The 15,050-nt window shown below is 41.8% G+C and overlaps 2 protein-coding genes across 5 annotated transcripts in view; one reads left to right on the top strand and one right to left on the bottom strand.

Annotated features, from left to right (window-relative positions):
* The first annotated feature begins 4,681 nt into the window (after positions 1 to 4,681).
* SLC25A4 (solute carrier family 25 member 4) lies at positions 4,682 to 8,690 on the top strand. Its single transcript, XM_030564939.1, has 4 exons — positions 4,682 to 4,898; positions 6,788 to 7,274; positions 7,845 to 7,985; positions 8,299 to 8,690. Exons 1-4 carry the CDS (start codon positions 4,788 to 4,790, stop codon positions 8,454 to 8,456), a joined length of 897 nt encoding a protein of 298 aa, XP_030420799.1. The 5' UTR covers positions 4,682 to 4,787; the 3' UTR covers positions 8,457 to 8,690.
* Positions 8,691 to 12,397: 3,707 nt separating this feature from the next.
* CFAP97 (cilia and flagella associated protein 97) overlaps positions 12,398 to 15,050 on the bottom strand; it is a 51,886-nt gene continuing 49,233 nt past the window's right edge. For all 4 annotated transcript variants that reach the window (XM_030564038.1, XM_030564039.1, XM_030564037.1 and 1 more), the window contains exon 6: positions 12,398 to 14,280. In XM_030564038.1, the coding sequence (XP_030419898.1) occupies positions 14,153 to 14,280 (128 nt within the window). In that variant the 3' untranslated portion in view covers positions 12,398 to 14,152. The remainder of the gene's footprint in view (positions 14,281 to 15,050) is intronic.

The raw sequence follows: 15,050 nt of genomic DNA, 5'->3' as shown, positions 1-15,050 counted from the left end.
AAGACTAGAATAAATGGACCAATGGCTTGATCCATTATGTCAGTCCCTAGTTTTCCCATGTTGAGAAAACTGCAGTAAAATTTTTAAAGTGGAAATTGTACATTAACAATTATATAAAAATCCTGTTACCATGCTATCTAGAACATCTCACAACTGAATTCCAATCTCATGTCAGACTCTCAGAAAACAGGGCAGACACTCCAAACCAGTGATATATTCTATAATTAGATTTCACCAAGCCAGTAACAATTGTGTACTCCTAGATCACTATGCCAGTCTTACCATGGAGTCACAAACAGTCCCCTTAGGTACTCCAGCCTATTCTGCCACCCAGACAAATGGGATTTAGCGATAATAGTCACATAAGCCAAAAATCACACCAAAGCAGGTTACTCCTAATCCCAAAGGATAAGTCACTTACCACAGATCAGTTGGTACTTTAGATCTCCCACCAAAGACAATGCTGACAGCCAATTCTATAGTAAATTAACTATAGGTTTATTATCTAAGAGAAAGGAGTGAGAGTTACTGAGAATTTAAAGCAGGTAAAATATAAGAACAAGTGAGTCAAAGTTTGTAAGTCCAAAATGATAGAAGTTGATCTAATACACTGCTAGTTTCCCAAAAGTCTTTTCAGGGAACCCAGATGTTTCTAGGGATATCCACTTTGCATTTGGTATTTTCTCTGTAAGACTCTAAAGTCAGAGATAAGGATTATTCCTTTGAATCAGTATTTATAGTTTCTGCTCACAGAAGACAATCTAATCTGTGTCTTCACACACATGGGCTAGTGAATTTCCATTGTCGAACATAATGGCCCTTGCTTTTAAGTTAGCACTTTTACACAGTAAAAATCATGGAAGACAGGTGAGATTCCAGAGGACTGGAAAATAACAAATATCATTCTAATCTATAAAGGGAAATAAGACAATCCAAGAAATTACAGACCAGTCAGCTTAACTTCTGTACCCAAAAAAATAATGGAACAAATAATTAAGCAATCATTTGTTCACAGTCAAGCTGGAAGGGCATATCAAGTGTGATCCCACAGGGATCAGTTTTAGGTCCAGTTCTGTTCAATATCTTCATCAATGGTTTAGATAATGGCAGAGAGAGTACAATTATATAGTTTGCACATGGTACAAAGTTAGGAGGGATTGCAAGTGCTTTGGGCAGGTTGAATTAAAATTCAAAGTGATCTGGAAATTAATAATTAAGTTTTTTGTTCTACAAATAAAAGCACACAACTCATATTTTCATTTCAGTAGTTTTAACTCTCTAATGTGATGAATGTACACTCTATCCCTCACCATAGCAGCCCCCAAGCTGGGGCTGGGAAGGAAGTGGGTCTTTCCCCCCACAGCAGCCCCCAAGCTGTGGCTGGGAAGGAGGTCTCCTAAGCAGCCACAGTCCTGGAGCTGGGGAAAGTCTCTTCTTTCTCTGGCCACTGCAACCCAAATTCCCTCTCCTTTCACCCCCACCCCTTCCCCTAAGCCCACCACCTCACCTTATATGTGCATCTTGTCCAGGCAGCTAATTAATGGAGGCACGCCTGCAAGGCTCTATTAATTAAACGGGTGGCCCTTCATTCACTTGTGTGTGTCCACCCAGGTGCACACCTTAAAGGGAACTATCTGTATACCTAGAGCTCATGGACCACTGGTGGTCTATGGACATCAGTTTGAGAACCTCTTGCCTAGAGTGAGACAGTGATGTGCATGCTCATAAGCAGAAACATAGGGAGTTTTTACAGTGAAAACTTAAGCAGCAGGTGAGCTTAGGTACCTACAGAGTTACGCAGTAGTTAAGCAGGGGTTTGTTGATCTGGGGTTTAGGCACCTAGGTAGCTTTCTGGATCTAGGCCATTATACTGCCTGGAAAAAGTCAGCAGGACCTCAGCTCTTACTGTTAAGTTCCAAAACATTTTAGTTTAATTCCACACCTCAGCAAGTTCTTTGGTGTTAAAAGGGAAGTTAATGATGACTGAGGTACCAGAGCAAGAAAAAATGAAGGTTAAAATACCAGCATTGAAAACCTATTGGGTGTCTGGGAAGTGGGCGGGCAAAGCCCACCCACTGCTAAAGGATCCTCCCCCAGCCTAAGGGGAGGAACCACAGGGCCACGGAACCCACTGAGTGCGGGGGACAACTAATAAAAGAACAGGGACAGGAGTGAGGTCAAAGGGTCAGAAGGAGGGAACCTAACGGGGACACCGAGCAGAGAACCCCGGACAGTGCCTACTGCTCCTCGAAGGCGTCAAGGGAGCCAGTGGACGCCGCCCAGAGGAACTCCACCCGGATGCGTGATCGGACCATGGAGCGGAAGCAAGCCCCACAGTCACCGGAGTCTCCATCGGCCAACCTCCCCTCCCTGGTCGCGTGGATGGCCTTTTTCGCCAGGGTGAGGAGGAGGTTGACCAGGAGGTCCCGGGACTTCGTGGGGCTACGGATAGGGAGTGCATACAAAAGGAGGTGAGGGGAAAAGTGTAACCAGAAATGTAAGAGGATGGCTGTGAGGAGCCGGTGTAGGGGCTGCAACCTGGCGCACTCTAAGTAAACATGCGCCAGGGTCTCCCTCACGCCGCAGAAGGGGCAGGTGTCCGGGACAGGGGTAAACCGCGCCAAGTACACGCCCGTGCTCACGGCCCCATGGAGGAGCCGCCAACTGATATCCCCAGTGGGCCTTGGGACCAGGGTGGAGTAGAGGCTGGCCCACCGGGGCTCCTCACCCTCCAGAGGTGCACCTGCAGGGAATAGGAAGGGATTTCCCCCCTTCCCCAAAGTATTCTGGGTTTTTCTTTTAATCTCCTTTGTCTGAAGCAGCTGGAGATGAGACATTAGGCAGGGTGGGCCTGGGCTCTGAGATGGCACTGAACATTCTGTCTCAGGTGCTTGGGGTCTAACTGATCACCATACATGGGGTAAGGAAGGCGTTTTTCCCCAGGTCAGAGTGGTAGTGACCTTGGAGTTTTCCCACTTTGCTCTGCAGTTGTGAGGGTAGGTAAATTGCCAGGATTATCTGGGTATATGTCACTTAATCATTTCCCTGCTATTGCTGGGGCCTTGATGCACCTCCGTTCCTTCTATTTTCTGCCTGTGGCTAGTGTGGTTTCCTGTGGGCTGTAATATTTTGGTCCAATTCCAGTATTGAGTTTAGTATACTGGCAGGTGGTGTGGTTGGTGGCCTGTGATATGCAGGAGGTCAGACTAGATGATCTGGTGGTCCCTTCTGACCTTAAACTCTTATTACCTTGGCTAGGGAAACATTCTTAAAGTAGCTGGGGCTAGAGGGAGGGGATCAGCCACAGGGGCTCGCTAATCCAGAGCAGTGTTTCACTGAGAAGAGGAATTTGATTTGCATTAAGAGAATATCACTGTGTAGGGAAGGTCAGTCTTTTAGCTGCCAAGTTAAGGTGAAATTCAGTTCTATTAATTATTATTTGTATTGCATGAGCATCTGCAAATCCCAACTGAAACTCATATGCCATTGCACTGGTACTCTACAAGCCCTGCAGTGCTTATCACTATCTAAGGCTCCCATTCTGAAAACACAACTGCTTAACTTTACAAGAACAAGTAGTCCCATTGATTTCAGTGTGTAAGCCTTTTCAGATTGGAGTCTAAATAGACAAGTCACACACAGGATGGGCAAAAGTATTATCCACATTTTCTAGATGTAAAAGAGGGGACAGTGAGGCACAGAGAAATTAGTTAAGAATCAGGTACTGAGTGCACAAATTGTTCTGCTGTTTCACATTTGGTTTGGGTCATGCACGTGAATTTCCCAGGGCACATGCTCCCTAGAGCCCTCCTCACTCTTCCCTTCCACGTAAGTGACCCTACTTAGCCCACTCTGCCAGTTATGTTCCTGTCTCATGCAGGGTCATCTGTCCTTAAGGGTACAGTGAGGACACTAGCAGGAAAAGTTTTCTTTTCTCTTCTCTTCAGGAAATCTAGGATGAGGGATAACACATTAGCATTTGAAACTATGTCAGACTTTTAGGACTTTAAGCAATGTGTTAAGTCTTAAGACACTTTTTGTCCTCCACATAAAAGGCTCTAATCCAAATTCTGCAACTCATGTCTCAGCAAGTCACTGAGGGTCACTATTATATTTATATCAGTTTCTTTATCCTATCTTACAAAATATCCATAGAACCCAATTAACCAGGCTGCACTGCTGGTGTGCATGAGTAGGCACCACGTCTCTGTAAAACAGATGCACTGTGTATGTGTGTCTCAATACAGACAATAACAGCCGTTAAAATACATGTGCTGGTTTATGATAAGCTTTTATCGGACTCCCAAATTTCCCTTGATCTGGCCGTTATTCTCCGTGGGCAGCACTGGATGTGAACGCAAATGGTTAACACCCTCCGAAGTATTTTTGCAGCCCCCCCAGTCCCATCCTGCGTCTCTGCGGTGCTATTAATACAGCAGGCACATGCTCTGACATAGCGTTCTCCAGCAGGGAGCAGATAACTTTAATTTGCCCTTTAAACGTCCCTAGCACGGGGCAGCCGTCCCGCCCCGGCGGCCTCTCTGGGACAGCATGGCGGCTTTGCCCCTGTGCCCTCTGATGACTGGGGGGTTCCCAGCCAATGTGTGTGCCCCGGGGGGGACCCTCCTCTTATCGCGAGAAGCAGAGGGGATATAAGTGGGAGAGACGCGTTTCTTCGTTTGGAGCGCGGTGCAAAAGGCTGGCTGGGGGCAGCTGGGTGGGGAGGTGCGCGGTAGCATCTGCTTTTGCAAGGGGGCTCTTTGGGGTTTGTCTGAGCGAGTTCCAACATGAGTAACCAAGCGATCAGCTTCCTTAAGGATTTCCTGGCTGGCGGAGTCGCTGCCGCTATTTCCAAGACAGCTGTCGCTCCCATAGAAAGAGTTAAGTTGCTGCTGCAGGTAAGGAGCTGGACGATTTCCTTCAAGCCCCTGGCTGTGGACTTTGGTAGAGCAAACGGCCGATTGACTTTGCTTGTCGCTGGCGTTCTTGGCTCTCTTTGCTTTAAAGGCACCATGTAACTCTAAACGCTGCTAGCGAATGTGAGAGTGGAAATTTAGCAACAGGTTGCCTCTTATCAGTCTCGGGTCGTGATTGTCTAGAGAGTAAATGTAAAGGGCCCCGGGGTAGCGGGGGGGTGTCACGATGAGGTTCGGTGCACTGAGTGGTAATCTACAAAAGACTGCTGTGTATTGCCCTGGGCGCCTGCAAGGAGTCTTCCTTCCCTGGGGGGTAGGAGTGTGAAGTTTGACTTGGAAGCGGTGCAGGAATCCTAGTGTCATATGGGCAGAAGCTTGAAGTGCCTAAATATGGCAACTGGCTTCGGGAGCTCTGGTTACGCAAGAGCAGCACCGCTTCTTTCCCTTGGCTCTGTTTATAGCTAGGATACACCGGGACGCTAGGCACTGTGCGGGAAATGGCCTCAAATCAGTGCTTAATTTGTGCCAGGGCTTGGAAGTTCATAGCCCCAGCAGCTCTGGGCTTGCCCCCTCCGTTATGAAAGTGTTTGTTTTAAAAAAAATTTGCTTGAGCTCCGGCACCTCTTTCGTTACAAATTTGAGCTTCAATGGTCAACATCGTTTTTTCAGGGGCTTGTTGGCCGGACGATAAGACTGGGGACCCAAATATGCTAAGAGTGCACTTACTATCTGACTTGCTAAGTAAAGTGGAAATGTGAAACTCTAAAGCAAGGCTGTACACTTGTATGAGATGAACACGCTTCTGTGCAATTGGATAAGCTTTCTGGAAGATGTCTTTCTGTTAAAGTTTCAGGATCCTCCTGCAAATGCCCAGCAGGTGTCTCCTCCTGTAGGCAGTTTCCTTTTGACCTAATAATGCAATGGTCCTAAAGAAACTGGGTTAAGCTTGCATAAAATGGGCACAGGTTATTATGTTGAATAGTAAGGTTATTAAAAAAAAAAGAGGCTCCATGTAATCTTCTAGAGTAAATGAAAGATGATAGATCTGGTGATGAGAAGCAGATTTTTCTAAGAACATAAGAATGGCCATACTGGATCAGACCAATGGTCCAGTTAGCCCAGTATCCTGTCTTCCTACAGTGGCTGATGCCAGATGCCTGAGAGGGAATAAACAGAACAGGGAAATTGAGTGATCCATCCCGTTGTCTAGTCCTAGCTTCTGGCAGTCAGAGGCCTAGGGACACCCAGAGCATGGAGTTAGGTCCCTAAACATCCTGGCTAATAATCCTTGATGGACATATCCTCCATGAACTTAACTAGTTCTATTTTGAACCTAGTTATACTTGTTGCTACAGAGGTGTTGTGAAGGCCAAGAGTTCCACAGGTAGCTGTCTTGTGTAAAGAAGTTCTTTGTTATGCTTTTTTTAAAAAAACCTGCTGCCCAGTCAATTTACTAGGTGACCCCCGGTACTGGTGTTATGCAAAGGGGTAAATAACACTTCCCTGTTTGCTTTCTCCATGCCATTCATGACTTTATAGACCTTTACCATATCCCCCCTTTGCCAAGCTGAACAGTCTCAGTCTCTTTAATTTCTCCTCATATGGAAGCTGTTCCAGACCCCAAATAATTTTTGTTGCACTTCACTGTACCTTTTGCAATTCTAATCTTACCTTTTTTTTGAGATGGTCCACCCAGAACTGCATGTGGTATTAAAGGTGTTGGTGTACCAGGGGTTTATATAGTCACATTATGATATTTACTGTCTTATTTTATTCCGTTTCTTCACTTTGACAAACTGGGGTTTGTTTGATACATTGTCCAAAGTAACTGTTGCAATCTCGTCTCTGTGCTGTTTTCTCTCACTTAACAGGTCCAGCATGCCAGTCAACAGATCACAGCTGAGAAGCAGTACAAGGGGATCATAGACTGCGTGGTGAGGATCCCCAAGGAACAGGGCATCATTTCCTTCTGGAGAGGCAACCTGGCCAATGTCATCCGTTACTTCCCCACCCAGGCCCTCAACTTTGCCTTTAAGGACAAGTACAAGCAGATCTTCTTGGGAGGAGTAGACAGGCACAAGCAGTTTTGGCGCTACTTCGCAGGGAACTTGGCCTCTGGAGGTGCTGCGGGAGCCACCTCCCTCTGCTTCGTTTACCCTCTGGATTTTGCCAGAACCAGGCTGGCTGCCGATGTGGGTAAAGGGCTGAGTGAGAGGCAGTTCACAGGGCTAGGCAACTGCATTGCCAAGATCTTCAAATCTGATGGCCTCAGAGGGCTCTACCAAGGATTCAATGTGTCAGTCCAGGGCATCATTATCTACAGAGCAGCCTATTTTGGGGTCTATGACACAGCCAAGGGTAAGTGGAGGAGGAGGGAGCTGTGATTCCTGAGTGATAATCCAACAAATATAAGGATGGCCTGCCCCAGTGCACCCTGTCTTGGGCATTGGCTTTCAGGTCTTAGTTAAACTGTAGCTTTGTTTAAATTTATATAATAGATTATAAATATTACAGCACACTTTGGAAATTCCGTCCTGTCCGTTTTGGTTGATTCCCTCACGTCAGGCTCAGAGCAAACTCAGAGCCTCCTAAAACTAAGTTTGTAACTTCACTCTCTTTCCAGCATGGTCATTTTTGTGTGTGTTTTGTTATTGAATTAGGTTATAAGAAGTTTAAATCCTCATACTGCTACTGTTAAGGTCAAGGTTAAATGGTCTAAAAGCTAACTCTTGATTGACTTTTAAATGGCTGGACTGAGTGAAGACTGGATGATGCTGAGCAAGATGTGGCCGAAGGAATTGGCTGTGGGGAAAAGTCCTCTCGACTTACCATTGATCAGGCTCTGTGAATGAATGGAGTCTGGGGTAGGAATAATTCTCTCTCCCTCTCTCCACCCGTGTACTGACATTGTTGATTTACTCTTGACAGGTATGATGCCTGATCCCAAGAATGTGCACATCGTAGTGAGTTGGATGATTGCCCAGTCAGTCACTGCTGTAGCAGGGCTGGTATCCTACCCTTTTGACACTGTCCGACGTAGGATGATGATGCAGTCTGGCCGAAAGGGAGGTAAGCACAAGCCTTCACCTGCAGTGGCCTACCAGCAGAGTATCTTCCCCAGCAGGACATGGCTGAAATTTAAGGCATTATATAGTCTACAGAAAATCTATGGCCTTTTCTACTAAAATAACATTGGAATAAATTGGTCCTCACTATATTTGATTGGTCTTTCAGATGGCTGTGAAGGACTTTGCTAGAGCTGTGTGCTTTTGTTGTAAATATATTTGTATTAACTAAAAATCCTCTAGGGAGCGCACTTCTGATTAATTGAACTGCCTGTATGATTCAAGAGTTTCTCATATGTACCTTCTTGTCTCCACAGCTGATATTATGTACAAGGGCACAATTGATTGTTGGAAGAAGATAGCTAAAGATGAAGGAGCCAAAGCTTTCTTCAAAGGCGCCTGGTCCAATGTGTTGAGAGGCATGGGTGGTGCTTTTGTATTAGTATTGTATGATGAGATCAAGAAATTTGTCTAAAGTAAATAAAACTATTCTCTTCAGTTGTGTAATATACTACTTGTGCTTTAATGGACAACAAAATATTTCCTGGGGACATGAAGATGGCTGTCATGGGGAAAATCCAGTTCAGAGAAGGATGCATAATTGTTTTAATGGTTGTCCATTGGATCATAGTTAAATTTTGAATGAAAAGTCCTCAGATACTTATATTGGAACCTGTGTATATATTAAATATCTGCACAATATCACTAATACTTATTCCTATGATGAGTGCATTGCTTGATGATTTGGTGGCTTACATGCTAGCTATTAAAAGAGTTCACATTAGATTTTAAAATAAGTCAAGATCAAGTACTTATTTGTATTAAAGTGAATGTCTCCATAGCTACCCTACAGCATCAGTGCATTCAAAACACATGGATGAAGAGCATACTTCTCCTATGGGGCTGGACTTAAAAATCTGATATTAAAGTGAAAAAAACATGTTTACAGATGAACTTGGATACTATCTGTAAGCACCAGGAAATAAGTTCTCAGCCACTGCTGTCTCCCTGAATAAGCCCTCCCTTAAGGTAAATGAGGTCCTAAATTCCTCCTAATATTCCAACGAACAGAGTATTTCAGTCTTTCAAAGTTTAAGTGCCATACAAATCTTTACAAAAAGCAAAAGTATTAGTTGTCTGGATTATACTTAATGTTCAATTGAACCAAAACAAAAAAAATAAATTAGTGTACTAATCATATTCAGTTACTTTTTCTCCTGTTTCAATATTGCTCCATTTTTTAAATGATCCATGCTTGCAATAAGTGTTCTGCATGTACAGGATATGTACTCTGTATTTTAGTACACAAGTACACTTCAGATAGTAATGTCCACACACATTAATAATGTAAAAAAACCTGTTTTAGAATGAAGCATTGGTATGACTTTAACCCTAAAACACCTTACTGGTAATAGTGACAATTTAAGTCACTAGTTTCAGTAGTTTAATTTACCCTGAAATGCAATTCTCTCAGGATTATTCAACTAATTTGTAACACTTTTGCAGGGGAGGTGAGATGGAAGTGGTGGTGTTAGAAGTCTGGCATTCTGAGTTATCATTAAGAACCTTAGAACTTGTATGTGTTGAAATGGTATATAGATAATGCTCAGTGAGAATAAGCTGTGTTCTGCATTTCAAAATAAGTGTCTGGGCAAGGATTAATAACTTAAGACTGTGCACTTTGTGCATATTTTAGTGATCCAAATGCATGGTCTGATATAGCCACCTAGCAAGATCAGGATTAGACTTTCCAGCAGAGGGCTTTTTTTAATTGCCAAGTGAGGCAAAAAGACTGGCATACCTGATTTGTACTTTTTCACATCTTAAAATTGGGACACTGAATACAATGTTCAATGCACCTTTGTGTGAAATTTAAATGCAAAAGTGTCTACTAGAACTTGCTATGCTACAAAGCTATGTAACATTGATACCTTTTTGTAATAACAGGTGTGTATGAATGCAGTGGATTTTAGGTAGGTTTGTTTGGTATTAGAGCTAATTAATCTTGGGAACCTGGGCATTTCCCTCCTAAATGTAAACTGCAAAGTACAGTAGCTCTCGATTGTGTGACCTTGAGTAAGTCACCTTACTCTTATGCCTCCATGAACCCTAATGAGAAATGCTTTTCCTCCCTTTTTCAGTCAGATTCGCCAACTGTATCTGTACTGAACTGGCCTGTATATTTACTCATGAAAAATTTCTGAACTGTTGGTTAAGGGTTACCCTTTAACATTTAATGTTCAAACTTTTGGCCATTTGGTGGATTTTATATGACTAATCCCCTACAGGTTTTGGTCACTCTGAAGGAGTTAGTAATCTTTTAAATTTATAATGAACACAAAATCTGTAGGCAGCAAGTGCTATCAGCTGCTTCTGTGATGCTTGCTTGAAAATGCTCACCATGCTCTTACAACTAATACACTCAAGGCTTGGTGTATTCTTAATTGTGCCCTACATATTCAACAGATTGTGCTATTTTTCAGTAGAAAAATAGAACTGATGCTCATTTTTGTTCTAGTTTCTGAAGAATCTCCCTTGATTTCAAAACAAAGTCTCTATCCTTTCATGAGATTTATTTTTAATTAGGACCTCTGGGCATTAACTCATTTCAGAACTGCACTTTAGTTTTTCAAACTTAACTTTTAGTCTGGTTCCTACAGGCCAATATTGGGGAAAAACTGGACCTGCACATCACTATTGGCATAACTCTACTGCAGGTTACACCTTGTAGATTCTGCTATCTCATGCTAATCCCCCAAGTGGGTGATGCTTAGACCACCACCACTTTCCTCAAATCTTGCCTCTAGACCTAAAAAGCCAGTGGGGAGAAACAGAACAGAGGGATATCTGCACCCCACTAAGAGTGAGCCACTCCTGCAGCACCCACTTGATCATCCAAACACCCCTTGACCACCAGTCCCCCTACCCCTCATCTTATGTCCAGAGCAATGAAGACGCGTAGACTCTGGCTGGTGTCAACAAAGGGGCTTCCCTTCCTCCTCTGCCAGAGACTGGCTGCAGACTCAGAACCATCTCTGGTTTGGTTACACTGGTCATTTTCAAGCTTCAAACTAGAAATGAGGACATTTTATGCAAAATGAAAGTTGAGGACTCTGACATTCTCAAATAAGTCTGGAAGCAGAGACTGGGTTTCATGTATTTGCACATTTTAATTTGCCTGATGCTATAGTTTATAAGCAATACTTGTTTCCTAAATGGTCAGATAGAAGGTCTTCAGTTTTCACAGGAGAGTATTAACAGGAAAGACTGAAGATACTGTCTTGAAAATATTCAGACTTCAAGCAGCATATTTATAATTTTGGGAGGTGCTGAGAGTTCTGCATAGGTACCAAACAAAAAAGTCTTTGCTTCTGTTGAATAAAAATGCATTGTACATACAGTTCAAGTTTCAGATGCTCCACACTCCTACAGAAAAGTCTAAAATTATTAGAATACTCACCTTTATGCTATATATAAACAAAATGGTAGTGTACAGAGAAGCACATGTCTCAGGCACTTTACCTTTAATTCATACTTTGAGAACAAGACAGGAAATGTTTGGCAAGTGGTTTCTCACATTATTAAAAGGAATAGGGAAAGAATCTGCTTTTGAGAGAAAAAACAGCTTTCTTCTACAAGGAAAATGGAAGATTTTCTGAGGAGATAAGTGAAAGACTATCTAGTAAAGAACACTGAAAATGAGGTGAAAGTTTGAAGTGGGACTATTACTATAAATATCCAAAGGCAAAAGGATTTTCAACCAATGATCCAGGACAAGATGTCTGGGTCATAGCTGAATATTTCAAGTTTAAAAAAAAATCCATAATCTCAGAGAAGTCTAAGCAGAACATATGGTTTCCTTCATCAATGAATGAAGGGAAGTTACATGGAGAGGTACTACTAAGTGCCCATCATGAGGAAAAATTCCCTTTAGGATAAAAAGGGAATTACATTTAAACTACCTGACAGACTATTACCCAGGACCTGCCAATAAACCTGGTTTTAAAAACAATCATCCACGAATGAAAGAAAGAATCACAAAGCTCACATTTGATGCATTTTTGCACTCCTGTTTCACTAGCTAAACTGTGATAAACAGCCAACCAATTTCTCTCAGTGTCCTTTACAGTTGCTAGATAATAAACTAACAAAATGCTTTAAGAAGCTTATGCAATGTGATGAACATACATATAATTCATGTTAAATATTTTACTTCTTACAATTTACGAAAGGAGTGACATACAAAACTGACAAATTCCCCATACCAAATTAAATCTAAGCAGCTGGGATGATTAAAACTAAGCTCATTTTGTAAGTTTCTTCAGAAAAAAGAATTGCTATAGGAACACTCAAAAGTGCTTAGTGTAACCTTGATATTGTAGTTTAACTGTCTCTCATTCAAAAACAAAGACTTTAAATGGTGAATAATTTTAATCAGCACAGTTATACAAATAATTACAGCAATACTATTAAAAGAACACATTACAGTAACAATGAAAGAATAATTTCAATTATAGCTTTTTTCCATACTACTGTTTAAAGTTAAAAACTGTTAAAACATTGTCAAGCATATAAAAATTTAATTCACAAAAGTCAGCAGGTTCAGAGGTACAACTTCTTTAACTCATACAATTCTGTCAAGTTATCAGAGAGGACCAAAGAAACTAGATGATTCTGTGTGCCAAGTGTATCACAATATTAAATATTCAAAAACTTATGCCATTGTGCTAAACACGGAGGGAGAAAATGGATTTGACTTTTGTAGGTCTAGGTCTCGATACTATTTAACAAAGCTTTTTAATTTAAGTTTAATAGAAAGACCACCCGATAGTTCTGCCATAAGGGAAGCAAGACAACAAGCAGAAGTACAGTAGTAACTATGGATAGCAGATCATAATTCATGCTCTTTATGAAAGAAAATCCTGCGGCCAGTGACCAAAATGCCTGCTGCAGTTTAGATATGGAAATAAACTACATCACATACTGCCTTCAGTTACTATTTACATAATAAATGTAAGATTTTTATAGAACTGGAAACCGGTGCTAAGGTTGTTCTGAAACCACTTAAGAGATCTAGTATAAAACATATTTTTAATGTTAAGTTAAAGATGCAAAACTTCAGATTTATCCTTATATATTCTACTTTGTCCTCTTTTCTAATCCTGGTTGATAGTATCTCTCAAAACTTGAATGTTATACTACTAAATTTGTGTCCCACAGCTCCATCTGTTCCCACCAGTGAGCCAGGGCAGAGGTCTGCAAGTAGTGCCATCACTAAAGGTAAAGGCTATTAACCCAGTTTGGGGAATAGTTGAATTTTCTGTTTTTATTGGACCTCACATTAGAATTTCACTTCACATTTATTCTCCTATCCAACAAATATTTCCACCCAGTACAGCAGGTTCTTTTTTCCTTGTGTGTAGGTCTGTAAGTCAGGAAAACACATCATCTCTGACCCAGAATGAACACCACTTCTTTATTCAGCTAGAATGCTCTGCAATAGTTGCAGAACAAGACACTTCCTTTCATGTGAGTGAGCTAAAATGTTGAGGATGCAGGATGTGCTACTGCTGTGCAACCAGAATGGCTTTGTTGCTGCTACAAGGTAGATTTCCTCCACTATTCTGCACAACAATCAGATGTTTATATACCCTCTTCCTGCATGAATAAGAAAATCAAAACATATAGATCTACTTTTTATCAAAAACATTTCCACAAACTGTAATAAAAAGAAAACACTTTGAACCATTATTGCATGATCTAGAAGTTCTGAAGATCAAACAAGGATGAAAAATGAGGACTGTTTACAAACTAAGCACATACTTAAAAGTTTATTGCAAATTAAAGATTTAATTAAAAACAAATTTTTACATCTTGGAACCAAAGCGCAGCATTTCCATCCTTCACAAGTGTGAACTTCATTTGTGCTTTGCAAATAATTTGCTATTTCAATTTTCACCTCTCTCTTTTATAAATACATCCTCTCTCAGGAAACACTGATTAAAGTGAAATTGTCCATTTAAAACCAATTTACAAGAAATTACACCACACAGCAGTGCACTTTAATCAGCAAACAACTATGACAATATTCTTGCACAGAGATAATCTACAAAAGCAATAGAAATATAAGTCTGGCGATCAGGTAAGAACTCTGGGCAAAGTACAAACAATTTATAACCAAGCAGCATGAACATTAGTGGGTTTTGGTCTCCGTAATGCCCCACTAGATGCATCAGAAACTGGTCTCTCAGTCCTATGACTGACTGTACTGGATGCACTAGATGCTCTTGAAGCTCCTCCTATTAGAGAGTATAAGGAGAACATATATTAACAAATGATCTTATTATCTTGGATCAGGGGTTAGCAACCTTTCAGAATTGGTGTGCCAAGTCTTCATTTATTCACTCTAATTTAAGGTTTTGTGTGCCACCAATACATTTTTACATTTGTAGAAGGTCCTTCTATAAGTCTATAATATATAACTAAACTATTGCTGTATGCAAAGTAAATAAGGTTTTTAAAATGTTTAAGACGCTTCATTTAAAATGAAATTAAAATGCAGAGACCCCTGGACTAGTGGCCAGGACCTGGGCAGTGAGAGTGCCACTGAAAATCAGCTTGCCTGCCACCTTCAGCACTCATGCCATAGGTTGCCTACCCCTGTCTTGGATGCTTGGATAAGGTAGGAGGCCCTATTGCTTCCTTTCCCCCTATACTATCCCAAAGAACTGTTGTCATGGTTGTTCTAGGGTTTGGGGGCCAATCCAGACCAATGAGGGGATGTGTCACTGCCTGGTCTGTAAACCTGGGTGCCTCAATATGCTTTACTGCTGTAGCTCCAAACCTGGGCTGCTCACAGTCAGCCTACTAGCATGCAGGTCACACCCTTAGCGTCTGTGTGCTATACAGTCCTAGTTCAGCAGCTCTGACACCAGCAGCCTCTCTACAGCCCCACTCTGGCTTCCACCAGACTTAGTTACAACCAACAAGAATACGACGCCAACATACTCCCAATTCCAAATTTCCCCAAATTGCCCTTGCCTGGACAACTCAGAGAAATAATAAGGTT

The sequence above is a fragment of the Gopherus evgoodei genome, chromosome 5 (assembly GCF_007399415.2).
Source record: "Gopherus evgoodei ecotype Sinaloan lineage chromosome 5, rGopEvg1_v1.p, whole genome shotgun sequence".
NCBI lineage: Eukaryota > Metazoa > Chordata > Testudines > Testudinidae > Gopherus > Gopherus evgoodei.
The sequence above is the reverse complement of the archived record's forward strand: the minus strand, read 5'-3'. Positions and strand labels throughout refer to the sequence as shown.